This window comes from Thamnophis sirtalis, unplaced genomic scaffold (assembly GCF_051295495.1).
Source record: "Thamnophis sirtalis isolate CommonGarterSnake01/CBP01778 unplaced genomic scaffold, rThaSir2_p1.2 scaffold_12, whole genome shotgun sequence".
Taxonomy (NCBI): domain Eukaryota; kingdom Metazoa; phylum Chordata; class Lepidosauria; order Squamata; family Natricidae; genus Thamnophis; species Thamnophis sirtalis.
The window spans coordinates 50,164,678-50,191,361 of NW_028261392.1; the positions used below are offsets into that span (position 1 = coordinate 50,164,678).

General features: G+C 42.1%; 1 protein-coding gene and 1 pseudogene across 7 annotated transcripts in view; one reads left to right on the plus strand and one right to left on the minus strand.

Annotated features, from left to right (window-relative positions):
- Positions 1–426: 426 nt before the first annotated feature.
- CNKSR2 (connector enhancer of kinase suppressor of Ras 2) overlaps positions 427–26,684 on the plus strand; it is a 270,841-nt gene continuing 244,583 nt past the window's right edge. For 3 of the 7 annotated variants that reach the window (XM_087726468.1, XM_087726467.1, XM_014057257.2), the window contains exon 1: positions 427–1,012. In XM_087726468.1, the coding sequence (XP_087582594.1) occupies positions 949–1,012 (64 nt within the window). In that variant the 5' untranslated portion in view covers positions 427–948. The remainder of the gene's footprint in view (positions 1,013–26,684) is intronic. The other 4 variants (XM_087726469.1, XM_087726470.1, XM_087726471.1 and 1 more) reach the window with 2 other exon arrangements.
- Positions 18,573–26,020, minus strand: LOC148043332 (E3 SUMO-protein ligase KIAA1586-like; annotated as a pseudogene).

Genomic DNA, 26,684 nt, shown 5'->3' on the forward strand with positions numbered 1-26,684 from the left:
ACCTACCGCCACCGCTTCTGAACAGTTTTTGATCAGAAGCTTTCGCTCAGTCGGGGATCTTTTCCCCCTCCTCACCCCTCAAATACGGGAAGGGAGGTTGTGCTCCTTGGGAAGCGGGTCGCCCGTGTGATTTGCAAGCGGCAGCCTGATAAAGGAAGAGGGGCATGGCTAGAAAAGCGCCCCTCTCTCGCCGCTTTCTCGCCGACTGCTTTCTCCACGCGGCGGCGGGAGAGGGGCGCTTTTCTAGCCATGCCTCTCTTCGAAAGACTGCCGCTCGCAAATCACACGAGCGACCTGCTCCCCAAAGAGCACAAGGGAGACCGTTTGGCTTAAGATATTTTCGGATCCAATCTCGTCATTTCCGCCAGTGGGGGAAAGGTGGGCTCTTTGGAGGGGGAGGGGAGCAGAGAACGTGCGACAAGCGTGCAGCTCCGGAGGGAAAGCTGGCGAGGGAACATCCCGCGGGGTCGCTCAGTGGAGGGAGAAAAAGGCGCGAAGGGAGCCGGGCGCGAGCGGCGGGCTACGCCGCAGGGTGGTTAAGTCTCGTGAGCCTTCAGCTCCCACAGCCGCGGTCGGAGCAGCGCCAGGACCCATTTCCAGCATCCTGGCGCTGCAGGTCGCGGGTGGGGGCGCGGCAGGCTGTAGGCGGCGGAGCGTGCAGCAGCCGCTTTCTCCGGCTCCCGCTAAAGCACCAACAGGAACGGAAAGCTCCAGAGGCACACCATCATCCACAGGCACCGCGCGCCCACGGAGACAGGCAGGGAAGAGAAGCCCGGAGAAGAAGGCGGCTGTTTCGAGGCGCATTTCACAAACGCGGCGTAGTCTTGTAAACGCTGGGAGCTGAATTCAAAGCCCACCGCCCTTCGAGGCCACCCGGACTCTGCTCGCTTCCATCGCCCTTTCAGCGGCCCCTAAGAAGAAGTGATTATCGTAGTCCGCCACCCCCACATGGCGCTCATTATGGAACCTGTCAGTAAATGGACGCCGAATCAAGTGGTGGATTGGATGAAAGGTAAAGAGGGTGTCTAGACGGCGGGGTTTCGCCTGTTGCCGAGAGGGTGGCTTGTTATCGTTTTCTGCTACTGGTCTTCGGCTTCTAATTATTATTTTTTCTCGCCATACCTGTTACGTGTTTGGTATCATTCGTTTGTGAGAGTTGAAGCCCAGATAACAAGCGGGTTGCAATGTGCGGAGCAACTCCTCGCGGGTTTTCTCAGCGTTAGATTATAAGCAGAAGGCAGAGTGCAGGTGAGCGCTTTGCTCTGGGCAAAGTGCATTGCATTTGATTTTGCTTGGTTAGGGTCCCCTCCGTTCCTTTGGGTGCTCACGACAGATAGACAGGCACGTCGCAGGAAGATGAGCGCAGCCCTCCCAAGCTGCGTTCGTGCATTCAGATTGCCCTGTTCAGAAGGCAGAGTGGTGATGGTGGTCAACCTTTTATTTCATCCAACGTTTAAGATTTCCTTACTGCATCTTTTATTATGTCTTTTATTTTACTCGAGAGCACAATATAGGGATCCTCACTCAACAATTCTCTGCCGTTGCCGCGCCTTGTTAGGCAGTGATCCAGCTGTTAAATTGGCTGAATTATTAAAACTTTTCACGAAGGCATAGTCGAATCCTGCAAAAAGACTTGTTCGGAAATAATGGGGGTGAAAAAAAAAACAGTGTTGCGTTCTAAAGACAGGAAAGAAATAATCATGGGAATATTTGTAAGGGGTCTTACAGTTGATGGGGCGATGTAAACCATGACAGAAGAAACAATCCCTAAAGCCAATAGGCAGAACCACATTGCACAACCATAAAACAATCCTTGAGGTGGGGTGGAGGAGGAGGACTGGGGAGATAATAGAGACCAGGTGCCAGGACACAGCAGTGCCTCTTAAGGAGAGGGGCTGAAATGGCAGCCTGTCATCCTATCAGGGACCAGTGAATCCAGTGTCAGCATGACCTAGCAAGAAGCTGAAACCGTGATGAACATGGTTGTGACAGCCAGAAAATAATGTTCTGGAATATTATGGGGACAGTGTTGGATTGGAAGTTTAGTGGCGTCACAGATCTTAGTGCTTAGGGTCAACATATAGAAGTGCTGTGTGGGGTTAATTTCTCTAGTATGTTCATATGAACTCATGGAATATTCTGCAATAAATGACAATCTGTATGGCATCCATTAGAATCATACATGGAATGATTTACTTTGCTACTGTTGAATATGCCACTTGTTTTCTTTTGCAGTCAGTCATTCTGTTGATGCACTTGTAACTTGAGAAGGCAGGCTGTCATTTCACTCTACTTGTAAAGCAACAACTGAATCACTGTGACTCACTTTCAGCAACTGTCCTGTTTTAACTTTTATCCCAGCTGACATTCCTCCATTTCTAATAGTGCCAGACTCTTTCTTTTAACATCTGTATCAGTCAGCTTTCTTTATTTTGAATCTCTAAAAATTTTCCACTAATTCCATTTTTTTCTGTTTTATTACATCAACCAGAAACTGTTCCACCAATTGCAACCAGCGTGGCTTTTTAATAACTGAAGCATTGATCCCAGGCCATTGCAACCCTTGTTAATGAGGGTAGTAATTACATAGATAATTAGCCCAAATATTTTGCCTTTTTGACATGAAATTAAGAAAGTGATTCCATTTCTTACCACTTCAATGAAACAGCTGAAATGTATATGTTCATGGTTAATGTGTAGGCAACATTAAATACCACTAAATTGTATCTGGCTGCTTTGTAACCACAGTAACAGATATTAAATTAGTGGCTCAAGGCACTAGGCTAGAAACTTGGAAACCATAGGGTTGTAGTCCTACCTTGGTCATGAAAATAGTTGGATGACTTGAATAGTCACTTTTTGTCAGCCCTAGGAAGAAGGCAATGGAAAACCACTTCCAAACAAGAAAACTGCATAGACTTGGCCTGTTGGAAAGGGATAAACATGCCATATACAAACATAAATTGGGAAACTGGAAATGACTAATATAGTAGCTATGGAGTGTGATACATTTGCTTTTTTATTCTTTCTGATTTCAGAATATCAGTAGGATTTAATGCCTTTTGAATAAAATATAAAATTAATATAAAATACAAAATTTTCATAGAAAATACCATTCAAATCATGCCATTTAATTCCTAAACATTAAATGCCATTAAATTGTAGCTTTAATTCCTAAAACAATATTCATAATTAAATCTGCTAGCTGAAAGAAGCTTAACCCCCCCTCTTTCTAACATATAGATAGATAGAGAGATAGATAGAGAGAGAGAGAGAGAAAGATCCTATAAGATTTGTTTATATTTAGCCTAATCAAGACGCAACAAAGATACAACAAAGAAAGGCAACTTAATTTATATTTTGAATTGGATGTTAAGGTTAACATAATTTTGGTAAGTGCTAAAATTAAGATTCATAATTATAGCTAAAAGGGTATCTAATTGAATATAATGACGGTTTCACTTTTTATTTTTATTTTCATTTTATGTTTTCATTTTTCATTTTTAAAACTGCTTTCATTTTTCAAATGTTTTCTAAAAGCGTTAAGATTTAATATTTATTATATTGCTTTATGTGTGCTTAGTTAAGGTTAGTCCCATTTTATGTGTTTCATAACGGTTCCACCACAAAACCGCGCTCGACAAAAGCACGTACGTGACGTCATCACAGCGTGACGAAAACATCGCGCTGTGATCGATAAATGTAAAATTAAAGCGAAAACCTTACCCTAACCCCCCCAAACCTAACCCTAACCCTAACCCTAACCCTTAACCTAACCCTTAACCTAACCCTAAACCTAACCCTTAACCTAACGCTAAACCTAACGCTAACCCTTAAGCTAACGCTAAATGTAACCCTAACACTCTAAACCTAACCCTAACCCTTAACCTAACCCTAACCCTAACCCTAAACCTAACCCTTACCTTTATGTGAATCGGCTTGCTTTAATGTTATTTTTATTTCAATTTTTAATTTTTTTCGTCGCGCTGTGATGACATCACGTACGCGCTTTTGTCAAGCGCGCTTTTGTGGACTGCGGTTTTGACGGGTCACGTTTCATAACAAGGTGTTTCTGTTTTATAGTAAATGGAAGGATTGGAAACCAATATTTTGTTATGAGATGTATTGCTGAATATTAAATTATGCCTCCCAAGAAGATGCAAGGTATTGTGAAGCTTCACAAAATGTGAAAGCATTTTAGACTAGAATAATAAATAAATAAATAAATCTAGAATAAAATAAAAAAATGATAGGGGATAGTGAGGAAGGCCACTTACTATTTGATAGGTGCCTAAAATAGATCAGTATGAGCCTCTAATGCAGGGGTGTCAAACTCAATTTCACTGAGAGCCACATCAGGGTTGTGGTTGACCTCTGGGGGTGGAGGTAGGGTGGTTGGGGTGACTGGCCAGTTGGTCACAGTTGATTGGGTGGGCGGGACTGGGGTAGGCATGATCAGCTCAACAATGCTCGCATGGGGGGCATCTCTAGTGGTGGGGGGCTAGGGGGATACATTGTCTCCAGTGGAGGAAAGTGAGTCCAAGGTGAGTGCCAAACCCTTGTCCAGCGGAGCCTTGCTGTCAATCTCAGGCCACATGGAGGACCCCTGACAGCAACACGGTCTTTACCTGGGCAGTCCTGGGCAGTGGGGTGCAAGTGCCCAGCCTGGCACTTGAACTCCCAGGGCACTGGGACCCCACAGCTCAGCCCCACTTCCCTGAGGGTGTTCCTGTCTGACTTACCTCCTCCTTGAAGCTACTGCTGCTGTGCTTGTTCTTCTTGGCCAGGTTGCTCATGGTGTGTGAAGGAGGGTAAAGTGTGTGGGTCAGAGGCCCACTCCCTCTTCTTGCAAAAAAACCCATCTTTCTAACAAAAGCATCCTCAGCTATAGGATAGGAGACCACTAGGAGAGGAGGGGGCAAAGGAATGATGAAAGGGCAGTACTGCTGCTGGTGGCCAAGTGCTAAGGCAGAGCTTCTCTCAGACCCTCCCTCCATCACTACTCTCATAATCTTCCTTCCTTCCTTCTTTCCTTCTTTCCTTCTTTCCTTCTTTCCTTCTTTCCTTCTTTCCTTCTTTCCTTCTTTCCTTCTTTCCTTCTTTCCTTCTTTCCTTCTTTCCTTCTTTCCTTCTTTCCTTCCTTCCTTCCTTCCCATTCCCATCTTCTTTCCTTCCTCCTTCCTTCCCTTCCCTGCTTCTCATATCATCTCCTTCTTTCTTCCGTGCTCAGGAAGGGATGAGGGAGAGGGAGAGATTGGCCATGCCGCTGGCAATGGTGGCTTTCCGACATGGGAGGGGGAAGTCCTGGGGAAAGGAAAGCCTTGTGGGCTGCGAGGCCAAGCGAGCAAGCAGAGAATGGAGGTGCTGGTGTGGGCACAGCACTGATCTACAACTTGGTGGTGTCCATTCAGACCGGAATACAGTTAGCCTTTGATCTGACTCCCAGGGCCGACCTGCAGCCAGAGAGAGGCTGCTCAGCTGCTTCAGACCATCCCCCTGGGTGTGCGCACAGCAGGTGGTGAGCATGTTGCAACTGATATCCTGGGTGAAATGGAAGCGCTCAGAATGCAATCAGCCTGCAGGGCTAGATGGTCCCCAGGGATGCCAGGCTCTGCCTACTCACTGCCTATTGTGCATGCGCCCAGGGCGCAGGATGGGTGATGGCCCTTACTGGCTCCAGGCCAGCCCCACAGATCTAAGACTGACTAGGTTCCAGCCTGGATGGTTGCCACCAGATTGTAGATAAATGCCCAGTCAACGTGGGCCAGACTGAGGCGCTGTGGGCCAGTCCGCTGTTTTGAGGGTGTACTCATGGGCCACATAGCAATAACAATAGCACTTAGACTTATATACTGCTTCACAGTGCTTTACAGCCCTCTCTAAGCTGTTTACAGAGTTAGCATGTTGCCCCCAACAATCTGGGTCCTCATTTTACCTACCTCAGAAGGATGGAAGGCTGAGTCAACATTGAGCCTGTGAGATTCAATCTGCCAAACTGCTGGCAGCCAGTGATCAGCAGAAGTAGCTTGCAGTACTACACTCTAACCACTGTGCCACTGCTGTTCTTCTAACCACATTATGAGCTGGATGTGGCCTGCTAGCCTTGAGTTTGACACCTCTGCTCTAATGGATAAAAGCAACTTGCTCCTACATCATCTTCAAGTATCAATCATCATCATCTTCCTCTTCTTTCATATATCATCAGATGTTGGCGATCATGTTTGCGATCCTATTTTTATCAGTAGCCACACAAAAAAACGCTGTTGAGTTTTGTCCAAACCAGTCACTTAGATTTTGAAGCCATGTTTCTCCTCTGTCTGGACCTGGTTTTCCTTCTTTTTTATCCTTGGAGGATGTGAAGTATGCCGTATTTTGGGGTATCACATCACATGTCCAAAATATTCTAACTTTTGCTTTTTTATGGTTTTGATGATTTCCCTTGGCTTTCCCAGGCGGCTTATCACCTCCTCATTTCTGATTTTGTCAACCCAATTTATATGTAACAGCTGGCTGTAAATCCACATTTCAAATGCTTCTAGTCTCTTCAAGTGGCTTTCTGTCAGAGACCAACTTCTACTCTGTAGAGCAGGATGGAAAAGATGTAGCATCCGATAAGTCTGATTTTCAATTATAGGCTTATCAATCTTTAGGTTGTGCTAAAGAAAGGAGGACATCTTTCAAAAGTTTGTATATTTCTGATAAGCTGAGGTCAGCTTATTCAGATCTCATAATACATGTTAGAATTTTCAAAATGAAAGGAATCATCCAGTTTCCATTTGCAAAATTTACATTGTTGATAAACACGAACAAAAAAGATAACGTAGTTTCAATATTGAATTCACTTCCACAAATGAGCTTTATGGTAATAACTGCTTTAGAAATACTGTACAATATATTGTTAATTTCATTTTCTTCACTAGATTTTGTGTAAATGCTTTTATAAAATTTAGTTAAACCTTCTTATTTAACTAAATAAGCATTCTTTCTGCAAATAATATCATTTATTATTAAATGTATGATGGACATGATTATAGGTTTTAATTAAATACTTACCATATTTTTTGAACTATAAAATGCTCCAGATTATAAAACACACCTAGCTTTTGGGGAGGAAAACAAGAAAAAAATTCTGCCTCTGCCTCCCAGCAATTTGCCTCCTTGCAGCAAACAACAAACAGCCTGGTCAGCTTCAGCACAGCCTGATTTAGCACGAGCAGCTGATTGGTGATTGGATCTGCCACCTGGAATATTGCCTATCAGCTGTTTCAGGCTGCGGGCCACCATCGCTGCCCATCACCACTGCCGCCTATTGCTGCCTCCGTGCGTCCCTTTTTCAGCCTCTGCAGCCCCATTTTTGGCCCATTCCAGGTGGTAGAGATATGCGGTGGCAGTGGCCTGGAATGGGCCCAAAATGGGATGTGCAGAAGCTGGAAATGGTGCATGTGGAGGCCAAAAATGGAATGCGCAGAGGTAAAAAATTGGGTGTGTAGACGTGGCGATTGGCAGCAGTGGCGATGGGGGCGATGGGCAGTGATGATCCCCACAGCCTGGAACAGCTGATTGGCAGTATTCCAGGAGGCAGATCCAACCACCAATCAGTTGCTCGTGTTAAATCAGGCTGTACTGAAGCTGATCAGGCAGTTTGCTGCAAGGAGGCAAATTACTGGGAGGCAGAGGCTGAAGGGTGGGGGCCATGGGTGGGCTGGGCTTCGGCAACATTCGCTGTATAAGACCCATGGACATTTCCACCCACTTTTGGGGGTGGGGGAACTGCATCTTATACACTGAAAAATACGGCAGTTAACCTACCATAAGCTAATTTTCAAAATGAAAGGAATCATCCAGTTTCCATTTGCATAATTTACATTGTTGACAAACATGAACAAAAAAAATAACTTTAGTTTCAATATTGAATTCACTTCCACAAATGAGCTTAATAACTTTAGAAATACTGTACAATATATTGTTAATTTCATTTTCTTCACTAGATTTTGTGTAAATGCTTTTATAAAATTTAGTTGTATGAATCCGTAGAGAAAGCGTAAATGAAATTTATGCTGTTTCTTATGCATTTTCTTATAGAATGCAAGAGTTCTAATTTTTTAAGTCTCTGTTGTAAGTTTTACATTGTCTGACAGTAATAACAATGTTTTCTTCCTAGTAGCAATGCTCCCCTTCCATAGTCCTATGTAATATGATTATTTCCACTTAGAAATAAAGTTTGCTGAATTTTGAACTTATTCTAGGTGAATGGCATTGTAACTAAAGTTTCTTTTCTGAAATATTTCAGTCAAGAGTATTTCCCTGCCAATAAATCTTATTCTAAAAAATTATTCTAGTTTCTCTCTTAGTAAATTATTTGGCTGAATAGAATGAAAGAATGAATGAAAGTGTTTCCATCCTGTAAACCTATTCATTAGAAATGTTACTGTTGGCTTCAAACTTAAGTCTGGATATACCATTGATATAAACGTGCTATACAGCTTTGTAATTTCTTGTGTAATATTCATTAAGTTCAAATGTGTAATTTTAAACACTTTGTATGTAACTAAATTAATTTGTTTTCAGAACATCAAGTTTCATAACACAAAATGAAACCGCTTGGTTTCTAATAAAGACTGTGTGCAGAAAACATTTTAAGCACAGCTTAGTTAGTATGTTAAATTATTTATATACTATGAAAACTCTCATATTTGTTTGATAAACTTCAACCTAACCCTAACACCACTATAGTTACTGGATGAAATGACTTTATGGATACCTTAAATAGTATGAGAAACTAAAATAAAATTCTGAACCAATGTCTTGAATCGCTGCCTTTTGAAATCATCTCTCCAGGAAGGACAGAGCTGTTGTAAAATTATACCTTTAGATAAAGTTAAAATTGAGTGGCATAAAAATACTGTGGTTAATAGTCCTGGAATTAATGGAAAGGCCCTCTAAAATCAAATAAACTGAATCTCTTTACTTCATAGTATATAGCAAGAATAATCAGATTCATCATTCAACAAACTGATTTGAAGAGACATTCAAGTACATCTTGATAATCTTTCATTTCAAGAAAATCCTGGAACAGATCTAAGTACAGATTAATGATTTTGAGGGTAGGTTTACCTATCTAATTTATTCAATGCTTTCTGTATTTTAAGGATTGGCAAATATTAGTACATATGTATATCTAATCTCAGTGATCTAATAGCTTTATCTAAATAAGTAGGAAAACATTTCAGTTGTTTCACTTCAAAAAAGAGAATCCTGGAGAAACTGGAAGTGTTGTGACAGGAACAGCTGAGTAAATAGCGAGCTCCAAGGAACCTTGCAAAAAACCTAGCTGATGAACTGACGTTGGGAGGTCTTCAGGTCAGAACTGTCCTGAAGGGACGGTGAAGAAGGAGAAGTGTTTCAAATGACCGTGATGAGCAAGGAAAGCTCCTCGGCAGGTCCAAAACAAGCTCTCCAGACCGGCGGCAGGGGTGATGGCCACTGTTCCCTCTAAGGTGCGTGGCTGCGCGGCCGCGCACGTGGCAAGAAAACCCCGCACAACAGTTTCTATCTGCTGCGCAAAGATTTCTGTAAAGCAAACGTGGGGAAGTCCTTTGCAGGCGGCTAGAAGAGCACGGCTCTTCAAGTCCATGTTCGGGGGATCGCTTGGAGAGGGAATTCCTTCCTGCGAGACCCCATCCAGAAAATGCGGGGAGCGGCAGCGGAGACCCGGGGCTGCTTCTGCTGCGACCGCTGGACTGTGGGGCTGGGAAGGGGGCAGGAAGAGCTGCGGGGCTGGCGGTGGCCGGCAGTGGCAAGCTGGTTGGCTGCCTTTCCACTGCCACCCCCTCTGTGCGGCGGCTTTCGACCTTCTCCCCCCTCCCTCCGCCGCACCCCTAACTTGAACCTGGTCCGCAGAGGGGCGAGCGGGTGTGGGGGGGGGTCCGGCACCTGCATTCCGGCGCAGCCCAGCGGACGGGGCGCTGCACGAGGGGGCAGGAGAGGAGAGGCGGGGCGCCCTGCCCTGGTGGCTTTCACTTTCCGGGGCCAGGAGGAAGGTATCCAGAGTCAGTCCACCTCTGAAGATGGGGTTTTATTTGCAACCGGGCATTCAAAGATTCTCCGATAAAGGAGGATTTAAGAATTGATACTTTAAAACGCAAGTTCTTCTCACGCTCCACTAATCTATCAAGAAGGGAAGAAGGGGGAATCAGATGCTTCCCCCTTCACTAAAGAGGCAAAGGTTTCCAATTGTCCGGCATCCTTCGTGGCAAACATATTTTTTTTCCATTTTCTTGAGGAAGTTTGACTCCGGCGGTTTCTGTAGTGTTTTACTGGTGGGCTTTTCATTTTAGGAAGGGATTTGGTCCTACATCAAGATACATTTCTGAAGATGTTATCAGTACCTCCTTTCTGATTTTTATTTTGATTTGCTTGTTTGTAAAGTAAATACCTTACCGGTTGCAAGTAGTATGAGATCACCATTGGGTTTCTGGACTAGAAGATCCCATTGATCTTTCCAAGTGGGTCTCCTGTGCTTTCCTTGGGAGTGTCACCACTTCATGCACTGTTCCTGTCTGGGGCTGCATCAGAATGAGGCTCTCCGGCTCAGTGTCAGGGAGGCTCTCCTGGCAGCAGGCGAGGGGGGCATCCAAAAGAGAAGATTGGAGTGGAAGTTGTCTAATATGTCTAAAAGTTGCCTTGGATGAGATAGATGTGTGGCTATATAAATTTGATTAATGAATATAAACTTTATTGCTCTTACTGTTGCAGTATATGATTAGGAGGTATATCTGCTTGAACCTGTATGTTTATACATACTTACACACATACAAATATTAAAGTCTGTTGTGGGCACATATTTAATGGAATGGAGAGGATTGGTTTATACGGAAGAATTACAAAGTGAAGTAATGGACATTACATAATCTATTGTATGTGTTTATGTCTTTTTTCCTATTTACTTGTTTGTTGGCTTTAATTGAAATATTTTCTATATTGGCTTCAATTTTGGTCCAGTAAATTTATTTTTATAAGTGGAACTAAAATGAGCAAGCATGATTAACATTAAGTAGATAATACAGAGTTTAAAAGACATTTTGGTTAAAAATTTAAACCTTTAACTTCTTCAGGAAAAATTTCAGATTCCAACTGTTTATCAAGCAACAGTAAGAAATCATTCTCCTATATCTGCTGCCGCCTCCTCCTCCTCCAACAGCACTGCCGGATTTCCGCCCAACGCTGCGGGGGCGCCAGCGGGAGCTTTGGCGGCTTCACCTCAGTCGCAGCTCTGGGCAGCAAATGTGTTGGTGCTGTTGGAGGAGGAGGAGGAGGTGGCAGCAATAGCACCAGAGGACAGGACAAGAAGCAATGGAAACTTGTCAGAAGGAGACTCAAGCTGGAAATAAGGAGAAATCTGACAGTAAGAACAATTAAAATCAATGGAATCTTAATTCATTCGCTACAGGTTTTCAAAAGACTGGACGGCCATTTGTCTCAGATGATATAAAGACTCCTGCCTTGGACAAGGGGCTGGACTAGAAGACCTCCAGTATCCCTTCTGATTCTATGATTTTAAAAACCACAAGCTTTTTACAGCTCGCAACTTTACCAAATTTAATTCAGCCATTTCCTTTTGTTATTAAATGGGTATTGCTAGTTCAATGCACATGCGCTCCACTTTTAAGATGCTGAAAAAATCCCCATGACCTGCAACAAAATTCATTCTTCCACTCTTATCTTGCCCTAACTTCTGATAGGTTCCTGAAATATAGATCTATAAAATTTAGTGAAAATATTTCTATCTATTTTAATACAGACTCGTAAAACAGATTGGGACAAATGACATTAGTGCTCTGGGATAATAGCAAGTTTACTCTATTTGGATTTTCAGATAAAAGGTATCTTTTGTGCTAAGTTCTAACAATGTAGTTCTCTAATGTAACTATGAAACAGTCCAAATATATAATTCCCCTCAGGGAGGAATTCTGGGAGTTGAAGTCCACAAGTCTTAAAGCTGTCAGGTTTGAAGACCCCTGAGGTTTTTTCCCCCTAAAGGGTTAGGGGTGCAAGGGTCTTGTAACAACAGCTTTAAGACTTGCGTGCTTCAAATGCCAGACTTTCTGAGGCAACATTTTGGTTGCTAAGCAGGAGCGTTGTTAAGTGATACTGATATTATATAACACTTTTAATTAAGCGGGTACCTTGAATAAACATAACTTTGAGTTTCAAATAATACTGATTTCGTTGTTGTCTTAGGTCACATCTGTGAAAAAAATTCAGGTGCTCAGGCATGAAAATATGCCGCTCAAACACTATACTTTTCTGCTCATACTGAAAAAAAATTAGAGGGAACATTGGTGATGGCCATCTTTAATGACCACTCTGGAGCCAGGGCATCCGGACCAAGTTTGGAGCAGTAGTGGTGATTGGATGGAATGTTGGGACCAGGAGAAAGGCTGGCCAACCCAAGGGTAAAGAAAAATTTAAATTCGGAGCTTAAAAAAATTTGTCCAGAAATTTAAAACAGCAACTGTCACTTGGAATACGAAGGGAGGGAAAAGAAAGGAAATAAATGGTGATTGCCCAAGAAGATCATGGCTAATATAATTGGAACTGGAACATTTAAAAAAAGGGGAAAGACACGGAGAAAATAAAAACCAGACTCAGTCTCTTGGGCAAATAAGGATTGAACTCCCACTTCTGGACCACACTGAGAAGAACGTTCAGGTAGGACCAACGTTCCTTTTCACTAAACAAACTAGACTGCTATGTCCAGTTTGGTTTTCATTAGCCACTATGACCCAGATTTGTACCAGGAAAGAAGATTAGTTTTCCCCTATCCTATTATGTGACATGGAGGCTGCAGAAAGGAGGCATAGTCACCAACATTTGTATCCCACACAGTCTAATTATGAAAATGTCAACTATATTCAGCAGTATATATCAATATAATGGTACTAGTTAGATATACTGTTCATCTTAATATTCTGATCTTTTGTTCTTCAATACTGAATTCAAGAAAAACATATTCTATAATTGTCATACATATTTCACATGAAGCAATTAGAAAATCTTGATTAATAGCTAACGTTATGTTTTCAAATTCTTAAAAGCAGATTTTAGGTGTATATTTTACTAGAACTGCAAATAGTTTTTTTTAATGTTACAAAGACTTCTGAAATGTGTCAGTAAATGAAATAGTGCTAAAACATGATCTTTAGAGCCAAAATGAATTTTGTTTCATATAAACATTGAAATTGACTTATGAACCACATTTTGTACTACGTGTGGTTTCCTTTGTACTAATTGTGGTTTGCCATTATGTCTGGATTTGTATATTTGCGAGACTTTGAAGAAGCTCAAAATTTTAAAGTATACTGAGACAAGAGTGAATTTTCAATCATTAACTGATCACTAAACAGATGGAAAATGGAAGCAAAGAATCAGTTCTAAATTGCTGTTTGTCTTTGCGCGTTCCTAGGTAATTTTGTATTGAAATTTGTTTTCCAATTCCCTGAAAATTTTCTTTCCAGGAAAACAAGTGTTTTAAAATCAATCTTATTGTTTGAGTTTTTAAGAAATTCACTGGATTTTATTTTGATATTGCTTTCCAGCTTAGTTTAAAAGCAGAAGAGGGAACCAATGTTTTTTATTGTTACACATTTTTCTGTCATCTTCTCTCTCTTAATTTTAGTTGAAGCATTTCTGTTGGAATTCAAGAAAAGTCCAATTTGATTTTGCTACAATTTAGTTTTTAAGTAAAAAGTAAGTAAAAAAAGTTTAAGTAAAAAAGTTTTTTCCCCTTGCAATTAAATCCTGGAATTATTTCCATTTGGTATTTTTTGATGGCATAATAGTCCATTTTGTCCTCTTAAAAGTGATTATATTTTCTGCACAAACTTTTAAGATGATCTTCTCCCACATTTCTACCTGTCCAATTTATTTCAGCAGGTTGGGCATGCTACAGGTCCTGGTAGTTCCAGGGAATTTTGGCTGAAGGATACTTGGAGGCATGCCTTCTCTGCCATAGTTGTATGGCAGAGAAATCTGCATGCCCTCTGCAACATTCTCTTTCTAGAGATTAGGATGGGCATAATCTTGTTGGCTTTTCATAAGACCTTGAAGACCTGGTTATGTATCCAGGCTTGAGGCTCCATGAGTTAAAGGCCCATTTCCTGGTTATATTGAGAGTTATAATTTTTCTTGGCTACTGTATATTATTTTTCTTCTGTTCAGTTGTGTCTGGTTCTCAGAGATTGAATGTAGTAGTCCCTGAAGTTTACTTGGCAAAGTTTTTCAGAAATGATGTGGCATTGCCCCTTTTCTAGAGCTGAGAGCAAGTAACTAAGCTAAGCAGTGGTCGGTTCCAGATCCCATTGCAACTGGTACAGTTGCAACGGTGCCCGGGGCGTCCTCCACATGAACATGTGCAGCGCATGTGCACATGTGCACAGTGCGCGCAAGCGTCTTACAGTCCAGCAAAACCTCTGTGAGCCTCCGCGATGCTCCAGCTGCTCGCCGGAGCATCATGCAGGCGCTGTACACGCTGTGCGCAGAAGCGCAGAAGACTTTAAAGACAGGTAAGGAGTGCAGGCGGGCAGGTGGGCCCTCCGGAGCACTGTACTGGAACGATACCCGGTGCTCCGGGCAGGCTCCGGTAAGCCCATACCGGGGCGTACCACCTGCAACCCACCACTGGAGCTAAGGTCACACAGCTGGCTTTCTTGCTCTGTCTCTGTCTTATCCCTCCCCCTCTCTTCTGTATTTCTATTATCTCTATAGGTAGTTTTTGACATACAATTATTTGTTTAGTGGCTGTTCAAAGTTATTGTGGGAAGCCATCTCCCTCCTAGAAGAATGAAATATTTTGAGGAATATTAAAAAGGAAGAATATTATATTTCCTTAAAGGAGGAATGAAAAAAACATGATCTTGGAGACAACAAGGAGCCCCCACCTTTCTTAATAGCCCTCAGCAGATGTCAGCATTTAAGAGATAAAGAGCTTATTGAAAACTAGATAGCTCTATTCATAAGCAAATACCTTCAACCCAAGTGTCAAACCAGAACAAAGCCATTAAACCACAATAGGAACACCCTTTCAGACATTGCATCACCCTCAGCAAACTTCAACCAAACCTGGGAACTCAGACAAATACCTAGGATTTGTACTTTGCCTATAGAGCAAACTATGACCCCTATATAACCCCTGCCTGGCCCCATGGGAGTCTGGCAGCAGCCAATAGAAGACATGTTCTTGCACAGGAACAGGAAGCTCAAATACAAAGCCGAGAGAAGGTATCCAGTGTCTCCAGTGCCTTTCTCCCAGCTTGGAACTGAATCAAATGGATATTTCTTCCCACATTACAATGGCAGTAAAAAAGTGATTTATGACCATTTTTCCCACTTATGACCATTACAGTATCCCCATGGTCATGTGATCAAAATTTGGGTACTTGGCAATTGGCAAGTATTTAAGACATGTGATCACCATTTGTGACCTTCTCAGCTAGCTTCCAACAAGCAAAGTCAACGGGAGAAGCCAGATTTGTTTAATGACCACATTATTCATTTAACAACTGAAGTGATTTGCTTAATAACCAAGAAAAAAGGTCTTAAATGGGACAAAATTCACTTAACAGCCTTGCTTAGCAATGGAAATTTTGGCTCAATTGTGGCCATAAGTTGAGGACTACCCAGAACACTGTTATTATCTGTGTCTATTCTCTCTCTCCCTCTCTCCTTGTTTCCCTCTATGTTGCTTTTGTAATTGGTTTTAACTGATTTCATCATTGTTCACCATAGAAAAGATGGAGTAGTTGCACTGAATCTTAAACATATTCACTTGTGCATAGAAATCAGAAAGAATGATCTTGGCATTATTGTAGAGCAGACCTGGCATTTTACAACCCCCAGGTCATATCTTGACCCTTTGGCTGTCCCTGTTCTTTTGAAGGTGATCAATTTCATATGTATACGTCTCTCAGCATGCCTACACACCTTCACAGCCCAATTTGTTTTGGCATCCATAGCAGTCCCAGTTTTTCATGGGGCCCCTTGGGGAAATTAATTGCCCACCCCTGCTGTTGAGAGTAGCTGTGTAAAAGTAAAGGGGTGATGATTATGATGCCTTAAAAAAGCTCCCAGTGGAGCATTCAGGGCTGTGGTTCCAAAGCTGGGAGAATGGCTCCAACAAATCCCAGAAAGGATATCAGAGCTCATGTTCAAAAGAACACAATGCTAGGAAATAGCTAAGATACTGTGCAGAACCTTCAAATTCACAGGACCCAAAATTGAGGAAGACACATACCTCCCATTAAGGGTGAGAAGAGAGAGAGAGGGGGAGGGAGGGAGGGAGGGAGGGAGGACGGGAGACAGGCAAAAGAGAGGCGAAGAGAGAAACAGAGTCAGAGACAGACAGAGAGTGTTTTCTTTGTCCTGAATCTATTGTTGAACGTTAGTTAAGTAATCACAAAGAACAATGAACATTACTATATATAAGTTGATTTGATTGTCATCATAAGTCAAGCCATAGTTTTTAATCATAATTTGTTGTATAAATCATAATAGGTTTCAGATGTTGTATAACTAGATTCATACAATATGTATACAATAAATCCCTAATTTAAATACTACAATACCTGGAGTTACTAATCAGACTAAACACCTAAATAAAACACATTACTGTAAAACTTTACTGTACTGCAATACTCTATTTGATGTTGACTAAATATGTTTGATTTGATTTGATTTGATTTGATTATACTTATATGCCGCCCTTTCCCCCCGAAGGGGACTCAGGGCGGCTCACAATTCAAATCAGGGAAGGGGGGTACAGACAAAAAAATAAAAGACGAAACATAACAATACATAATTTAAAAACACACAACAGTCATACCATTCGAGACGGGGGCAACAGCTCTTTAGCCCCAGGCCTGTCGGAACAGCCAGGTTTTAACGGCTTTGCGGAAGGCCTGGAGGGTGGTGAGGGTTCGAATCTCCACGGGGAGTTCGTTCCAGAGGGTCGGAACAGCCACAGAGAAGGCTGTCCTCCGGGTAGTCACCAGTCGGCACTGGCCGGTGGATGGAATTCGGAGGAGGCCTAATCTGTGGGATCTAATCGGTCTAGTGGAGGTGATTGGCAGCAGGCGGTCTCTCAAGTACCCAGGTCCATGTTGCATCTACCTAGCCATTGTGAGTTGTAGCTGATGATTTATGGATAACTGCACATTGGAAGTACAATAATAAAGCAAACACTTAGGTATTTTGATTGGATAATGTCATGGAAAAGGCCCTGATTGTAGTAAAAAAGGCAATTGAAAAGAGACTAAAGGAAGATTAAAGACAAGTATCAATATTGAAAATATAAGCATAAGATTATGAGAATGCTAGAAGCTATTGCTAAGTCGTACAGTAATGATCATAGGATCACAAAGACCTGGAAATGACCAAAAGACTGAATAGTAACCACAATTTTGGTAAAATCAGTGACCATTTCAGTTATATATTGAACAAAGGTGTTTCTTTTTATTAATACTTAAAATAAATTGATTTAGAGCCCAGTGGAATGTTTTCTGCATTTAGATGATTGTGCCATGTTTGCTTAGAGCAGGAGGTATCTGAAAAGAAATGCTAATATTTTTAGATTCTTCCATGTGCATGATTTGTCACAAGCTGCTTAGAAGTATAAGAGATATGAAATGAAAACAAGCAAGCTCAGAGAGCACCAAGAACCCCACATGTCAACCCTGAACAACGTATATTCTCCTTTATTAGATATGAAATGGTTCTTTCATATTTCTCCTTCTCCTCTCTTCTCTTTCCACTCCTTCTTTCTCTCTTTCTCTATTCCTGTCTTCTCCCTTTTCTTTGTTTTGACATGTCCACCCTCCTCAATTTTTTCCCAAGCTACCATCAAAGAAATCTTTTATATTTTCCTTTGTTGGGGTGTAACCCCCTCCTTCAGTTTTTTCTATGCCACTGTCAACCTGTGAAATCTATTTTGTCTGCTTTTTATTTCCTTTTGTTGGGACACATCCCCCATTTTCAATTTTTTCTATACCACTGCCAAACCCAATGAAGTTTTTTGTCTACTTTTTATTTCCCACCATTTCTACCCCTTCATTATCTCTCCCTACTTCTTCCTTCCCTTCTTCCTTAAATTCCTGCTTCTCTGAGTTCAGAATTCTTTTTAGACTAGATTTTAATGATTTATGCATATTTTTTAATAATTTCACGTAGTTCTTCAATTTCCCACCTTTCCATAATGTCCAGTTCCAAAGTTACAGTTAATTATACAGTTCTTATTTCAGACTTCTGGTCCATCTTAAATTTAGCTAGTTCAGTTGCTGAGGAGAAGAAGAGCGGCAGGAGCCATCTTGGTCTTTTGTTCTTCATTAATGTCCAGTTCTAAAATTGCAGTTACATATACAGTTCTTATTTCAAAGTTCTGGTCCGCCTTAAATTTAGCTAATTCAGCTAATGGAAAATGGAAAAGAAGCGGGGGCCATCTTGATTTTTTGCAGAAAAAAAACCATCATATTTTCCCAGTTCTTGAGGACATTTGGACCACACTTTTTCAACTCATACTCTCATTCCATTTTTGTCCATCCTTTCTCATGAACATGCACAACAGCTCCTTTTGGAATAACTTCGTTTGGAAAGGTTTTCCTTTTATAAATTAACATCAGTGGCAATTTGGTGCTATCTGCATAGCAGGACAACACAATCATGTAATATGTTTTCTCATGTCCTGAGATTTTCATGGTTGGGTTTTTGGCACCTTTCAGATCAACAGTCTTATTAGGTGGCACATCAAAGGTTAGCAGGATTTCATCCATATTTCCAATCTGGCCAATTTCAAAATAATTTTTCTTCATAGTAACTATGACAAATGTATGAAAAGACAGAATCTTAGATTCGTGTTATTTTGGGATTTTTTGCATAATTCTAGTTTTGGAGTGCATAGCAAGGCCATATTGTGTCATAAATTTGTAGCACCACAATGGTGATCCAGTAAAATCCTGAATGCCTTTTTCTACAGCAATGTGTTTGGCTTTATATATTACCACTTTTGTAGAAACTGTAAAGCCATTATTCTGGTGACATGTGATCCATTCTTTCATGTCCACCTCAGGGGTGGGTTGCAAATTTTTTAACCTATTCTGTGTGTGTGGCCTATTTTGTGGGCATAGCTTGGTAGTCCTGTGACCAGGTGGGAGTGGTTTGGCAGACATGTGACTGGGTGGGAGTGGCTTGGCAGTCAGGTGACCAGGTGGGAGTGGCCAAGTCAATGCCACTGAATTCTTTGCCCCAATTTATGACCTACAAAAAGAAGATATAAAAAAGTAAATGTATTATTTTGTGCACTTACTACTTAAATAAGAATAAAATAAGTACACAAAACAATAAAAGGGCTACTTACAGAAAGAAGATGACTGTCCTTGCCTGTCTTCAACATCACTGAGCACCTTGCTCCAATGACCTGCACAAAGAAGAGACACAAAAAGGAAGTTTTAATTACATGCATTACATAAGGATGAAACCAGCACACAAAACAATAAAACAGCTACTTACAGAGGAAAGTTGATTGTCCTGCCGGTCTTCAACACCATCAACTGACCACCTTGCTCCAATGAATGGCCTGCCAAAGAAGAGACACAGAAAGGAACTCTTCAATTGCATGCACTTACACCTTACATAAGAATAATACAATGAAAGAGATACATTCAAGTACTTGTGTTATTGGTTTTGTAGTTGAAGATGTTTCCAGATTGTTCTTTCGTTTCCAGCCTCCTCAGTTGCATTTCTCTTGCTCTTCAGTTGCGGATCATTGACCGTGTGATGGTGTGTTCTGAGCCATTTTTTGATTGAAGGAATTGAGTCCCATCTTTTTACAGGCATGCCAATAATGCTTATTGTCATTAAATTAAATTAAATAATTAATGTTTGGAACAGTTAGGCGGGTTCTTTGTTCTGAACATATGAGGTTCATTTTTGATAACTCCCTTTCTGCCTCTGCTGAACTAACAGCAATTTTTGATACTGCCAGGAATTTTGTTGTTCTTTGGATCTTTCAGTACATTTTCCAAAAAATCTCTGTAGTCGTTCAAATCAATTTCATAATTAAACATTTTGCCAAATTCAGTCAATCCTTCCTCTGCTTCTGCCCATGGAATGACTACATCTTCAATGTTCCAGTAATCTGGCTCCAAATATGTGAGAAATTGTAATTTGTTTGCGTCTGACAATTGGCTACCAGTTTTTAGATGTTCGCAATCCGTTAGCCTGTTCTTCAAATTGGTGATGATGCTTGCCAAAAGATTTCCACGAGGAAGTGCAACAAATCATTGATTTTGAACTAATTCTATGTTTTAGAAGGGTTCTGAAGCTATCATTCATATGAGCCCTTTCCCCATCTAAGCATTTCAAATGCTTTCATTGATCGCAATACCAATTTTTTGGCCTTAACAGTGTCTGTGTTTCTCCCCTGCAGGGCATTTGATAGAAGAGAAATCTCATTTAGAATATCAATCATGAGGGCCAAATCAGTGAAAAAAATTAAATATTCAAAACAGGCAGCCATGCCTGGGAATTTTTCATTGCCCAGAAAAAATTGATGTAGTGCTGGATAAGCATGCCACACAGCTATGGTTGACCTTAAACTACAGGCAGCCCATCTTGGTCCCAAAATTCTGCCAATCTTCAGGATTTTAATGCCCAGTTGTTCAGAGATTTGGAAAAGATCATTCCGGCTCTTGCAGAATTTATGGAAAGTGTTGTGTATCTTGTCAAGGAATATTTTGAAGTGGTTCAGTTGTTTGATGTATTTTATGGAGTCATCCAGCACAGGTTGGAGGCTATGATTCAAGAAGTGCTAGATTACAATGTTTGGGAAGTCTTTAGCTATTCTGGTACTGACTCCAGATTTTCTCCCAAGTATAATGCTGGCACCATTGGAGCAGAATGGTATTAAATGCTTCTGTAGATATTCGGTAGTAAACTCAACTTTATGTAAGCTTCCCAAAACTGCAGAACATATGATCTCCACATCTTGTTTCTCCAATTCCACCAGCTGAATGAAAATGGTTGCTGGGCATTCTGAATCCTCAACTTTAACAAAAACTATCACAACTGCTTTCGTTGATAGCATTGAGGTTTCATCAATGATCAAACATACTTTCAGATTCTTTGCAATAATGGTGGCAAACACGATGGTTTTAATTTCATTTGCAATGAATTCAACTATTTTCACTACGGATCTCCATGAATGCAAGCCTACCTGCCCTTCAATGTCTGAGAATGGTTTGCATCTTTGTGCCAGATTGTAAATAGTAAAAAATATTGTGCTAGTACTGGATAAATGTTTGCCAGTTGACTTAGCTATGGATTTGGTTAAAGCATCCTGCTCCCATTGTTTACAAATAATGTGTGCTTTTGATTGAAAATGTTCCTTCATTTTTTTTCGAAGAGATGATTGCTGATCCTCCTTATTTGTCCCTGCTTCCTCAACCTGTAAATTTTTCCTTTCTCTAAAAACATGAACATCTTTCTCTAATGAGAACCCATGTTTCACACAGTACTCACAACCTAACTTTTTGTTGGATACTGCCAGTCCATCATACTTGTCCTTCAAGTATTGCTGCAAACTCCAGCAGTCAGGAGTTTTGGAAGACTTTCAGTGGAGGAGATGGACTTGCTGCTTTCTCCGACTTTAAGTGGTGGAAATGGTGATGCTGGTGCTGGTGCTCGTGATGCTTGTCCACCTGCTGGTGCTGGTGGTGCTGGTCCACCTGCTGGTGGTGCTGGTGCTGGTGATTGTTGTGGATCAGCTGATTGCTCCTGTTTTGGTGTTTTGGTGAAGAAAGCAGTCATACTCTGTTGCCTCTTCTTCATCCTGTTAAATAATACTAACTGCAAAAGAAATAAAATAATATTGTGCTTTGAACTCGATTGTGGTTGTTAGCTGAGGACTACAGGTAACAGAAGCGAACCCTGTTTTCACCCAATAATGTACAGTCTTTTCAGGAAGGATGTCCCCCAACAAACAGGAAAGACATAGTTTTTCATCGAAGAAGTTAGATGAAAAAGAATAAATGTCATAGGTAGATTCACAGAGCAATACAGATTTCTTTTTCTGAAATTTATTCCTTAGTTCAAAAAACAGGAATATATGAATTAGGTTCAGTACTTAGTAGCTATTCAAGAGTTAGTGGTGCCATGGTTAGAAGCAAGATATGGATTTAAAACCAGAAATATTTTGTTGGATATTTCAAAGGGAATACAATACATATTTAATTTTACACATGTTAACAGCTGCTGGAATTGTGTTTGTACAACAGGGAAAAACAAAGATTTGAAAATGAATAAAAAAAATATTAGAATGTGCAGGAATGAATAAATTGATAATTAAAATCAAGGAGAAAGCTTCAGATACTTTTTCATGTGGGATTTGTTTTATCAATGGCTAACTGACAGAAACAAGTTAGAAATCTAAAAGTATGAAAGAAAACACCAATTATGTAAGGAAAACTCACTAAAGTGTATAAGCAAATGTTATTACTATTTGATCATTATTAATGTGTAGATAACTGTGGGACATTATACACACACACACACACACACACAGCATCAGGAAAACAACAAAAGAAAAACAGTTTCCCAGTGCCAGGGGAGTAGCGGCAAGGAAGACCTCAGCCAGTCGCGCCCCACAAAGTCTCAGCCATAGGCTTACTTACCTTTAGGCAGCCGCAGGAGGAAGCAGCAGTAATGCAGCAGGGCAGGTAGGTGGGAAGTCAGTGAGGATCAAGTCAGCGAGGATTGAGTCAGTGAGGACCAGGAAGTCAACAAGCAACAACACGAGAGCCAAGCAAGTAAAGGTAGTAAGTGGGCCGTCACCGCAATATATATAGCTCTCAGAGGTGGGATGATCGGCAAGCCAGCGAGTCAGTGAGTAGCAGGCGGGTAGGCAGGTGAGGCAAGCATGGTGCCGATGAGTGGGGTGAGAGAGCGAGTGAGCTGTGACTGCGGGTGGTGAGAGCAAACGGGGGCAGGCCAGGAGACTGTACTGGCATGGGGGCAGGGGCAGGCGGCCATTGCTACCAGTATGGAAAGGTTTGGCCGATTTCCACTACCTATTTGGCAGAACCATACCGTACCAGTGGAAACTCACCTCTGGTCCACCTCTAACTGGCCACTTTGCAGAAAGCCCACAAAAATTGTGCTTACTTTTATCTTAATTTTTGCAGCTGAGCGACCTGTTAACTCCACTCTCATCAATTTTTAGTTGGAGATGGTCTAAAATGTTTTTCTGCTGCCCTGATTCCATGTTCCTCAGCATATTTTACTACTTCCAGTTTAAAAGAAATTGTATATGCTTATCTTTTCTGCTTTGACATCATTGTACTGATATGTAGTGTCAGGATGTACCATAATATTTTTATGCAAGAAAGAACTGTCAGTAATGTGTCCTTTATTGTTATGAGAGTACTGTAGCTGAGAACATCAAGGAATGACACACTGTTATAGAGGATCTCCTGCAGACATACTTTTATAGGAGACATGTTTAAGATTTTACCTTTATAGGGGACAGTTTATAAAGAGGACACTTTATTAGAGGACACTTTCTTAGACACTATTCATAGGACCATATTTTGTTTCTGCTGTGTCCCCTTACATCCCCATGTACTGGTGTGTGTGTGTGTGTGAGAGAGAGAGAGAGAGAGAAAGAGAGAGAGAGGGGGGGGGGAGAGTGAGAGAGAGCAGAGGAATGGCTGATCAGAATGATAGTTAAATTTCAGATTTTAACCATGCCAGGTGAGCAGACGAGACCTTCCTCAATGGATCCTTGCTGGATCCTTGCTTAAATGGACGCTTGCTCCAATGTTCCAGGATTTATTCTCTCCATCCCCCCATTATCTCTGCCTTCCATTGCTGTCAGAGGTACTTCGAGCCTCCTGTGGGCCAGGTGTTCTGACCTAGGCTTCCCAAGATCGTTAAGCAGACTGCTTATCATGATAAAACCTCTTTTATTTAGGTTAAAAAGAATTCCTCTCCAGCAAAGTCCCAGCAAACAGTCTTTCCTGAAATTTCACAACTACAGACTTTTACCAGGCTTGGAGAGTTGCCAGGCCATTATCTTCCAAACACCACACTGTAGCAGCAATTACTTGGCAAGAAGTCAGGAACTGATCTTCACCCTAATGAATTGAACTAATTGTCTCCTGCAAACTCCCTTCCCCTTTCACTTCTCTTTATTCCCTGTGGGAAGGGCCATTCACCATCACCCGTGCCTTTACTGTTGGCACTTGTTCCTTAGCTGTTCCCTTCTCCTGACAGCTCTGCATATGTGCACATTGGAAACAGGCTCCAACTGTTCTTCTGCCTCACTGATATCGATTCCGAAGGCAGCAAATAACTGTCGGATGGCCCTGGACCCATCTCTGCCTCCAATGCAGAGCACTTATCAGAACATTCCCCAGACTCCAGGACTGGTCCATGTTCCTCCCCATCCTCCTCATTGTCTGAGTGTGCCACCAGCTCTGCTGGCTGCTGGTGGGCCATAACACTATTCTTCACCACAGGGTCCTTCCCCAGGTCTGACGATCTGGGTGTGGCCAGGGATGGGAATTGGTCATGGAAGGCTTGCACCAAAGCAGGTGCTTGCATTGAGGTTGCATCCTCCCAGGAGAAATCCTCGGGCCCATAACCCTTCCACTCAATCAGATACTGGAACCATCCTTTCAGCCACTGGGAGTCCTGAATGCTGGCGACCTCATACTTGGGTGGCCTGTCTCCATCACATAGTTATGGATGAAGACAATCTTGTTGGCAGAACGGACAGACCGGCTGTTCTGGAACAAGGAGTGATCCAAAAAAGATCGGATGGACTCGCATCGAGCGTAGCAATGTCAGGCAGTAAGCAACCAGGTTGATGACCGCTTTAACGGGGAATGGCCAAGGTACGGGTGGTCTAATTTCTTGACCAGTCCGTCTGACGGAAAGTGTTTGGTGGACAACCATACCTGATCCCCCACAGTCAATGCTGGCATAGCTCACCAAGATTGGTCTGCAGCTTTCTTATAGTCATCCTTGGCTTTCTCCAGATACCATTGCACCAATTGATAGAGATCCTGTAACTCGGACAGATAGTCATAAGCCACCAGAACCGGTGAGTCATGTTGCATGAGGGGAAAGAACAAAGGATGATACCCCACACTGGCCAAGAAAGGGGTCGTTTGCATGGAGGTATGCTGTGAGTTGTTGAACGCAAACTCCGCCACTACCAGATAATTTGCCCAATTGTCCTGCTTCTGGTTCATGAAGCAGATTGCTCCATGATCCTGATTACTTTCTCCATTCCCCCATCAATTTTTGGATGATGCACCGACAACAGTCAGATTTTTCACGTCCAAGGTCATCATCAGCCCTTTCCAGAACTGGGCTGTAAATTCAGCCCGTCTATCCGAAACGACCGTATCAGGTAGGACATATATCCAGAAGACCTGTTGGATAAACATGCGGGCGGTGGCGTGAGCTGTCAGTAAATCACGACACAGAATGAAATGCGCCATCTTCATAAAAACATGTCTACCACCATGAGGATGGTCTTAAATCCAGAAGATGGAGGCAAAACCATCAAGAAGTCCATAGAAATGGCATCCCAGGGTCTCTCTGATATCGGCAATGGTTGGAGCAGTCCGGGGGAGGGGGTGCATTCATTGCCAACTTGGCCTGCTGGCACCATACTGAGGATGTGACATAGACTTGGATGTCATGTTGTAATCGGGGCCACCAGAAGGTACAGGAAACCAGGTTCAAGGTCTTGAAGAGGCCAAAGTGTCCCATCACAGGATTATCATGTCACTGTGAGAGGATAAGTTCCCAGAGTGACCCCACCAGCACATATAACCTGCCTTGATACCGTAAGAGTTCTTCGGTGAATGTCCAAGGAGAGGACATTCTCTCTTTCCTCTGATGCATCTTTCTTCTGTTGCTCCAGCCAAGCATTGTTCTGCTGCGCTTCCTGAACTGAGCCCATAAGTCCGCTGACTTCTGAACTGCAGAGGACTCTATGGGCAGAACTGTGCAGGGCAGGAGCTGTTCTGAAACTGAATACTCCGGTTTCAGCTGGAGCGCATCCACCCTTTAGTTGTGACTACTTGGGATATAGGTGATGTGGAAAGTGAACCTGGCAAAGAAGGGGGACCATTGAATTTGGCATTGGTTCAATTTCCAGGCAGTCTGCAGGAACTCCAGGTTTTTGTGATCTGTCTGGACTTCAATTTGATGTCGAGCCCCCTCCAAATGCCCCCTCGAACACCAACTTAATGGCCAGTAGGTTCTTCTCCCAGATGGTGTAGTTGCACTCGGAAGAGTTGAGTTTTCACAAATAATTCACGCAAGGGAAGAGGGTACCACCAGACTCATGGTCCTAGAGCAGTAGTTCCCAAACTTTTTCAGTCCACCCCCCCCCCCCTTGGTGCTACAAACTGATCCTCAGTGCCCCCTACCCAGTGGTGGAATTCAATTTTTTTTTACTACTGGTTCTGTGGGCATGGCTTGGTGGGTGTGGCTGGGGGGGTGTCATGTGACTAGGCGGTTTGCACAATGGTAGGAAGATAGTAACAGTAAAATTCAAAACTGTAACAATTAATTTCACATTCATTCAAAATCCAATTTAAAAACCTTTTTAGTTAATGTTA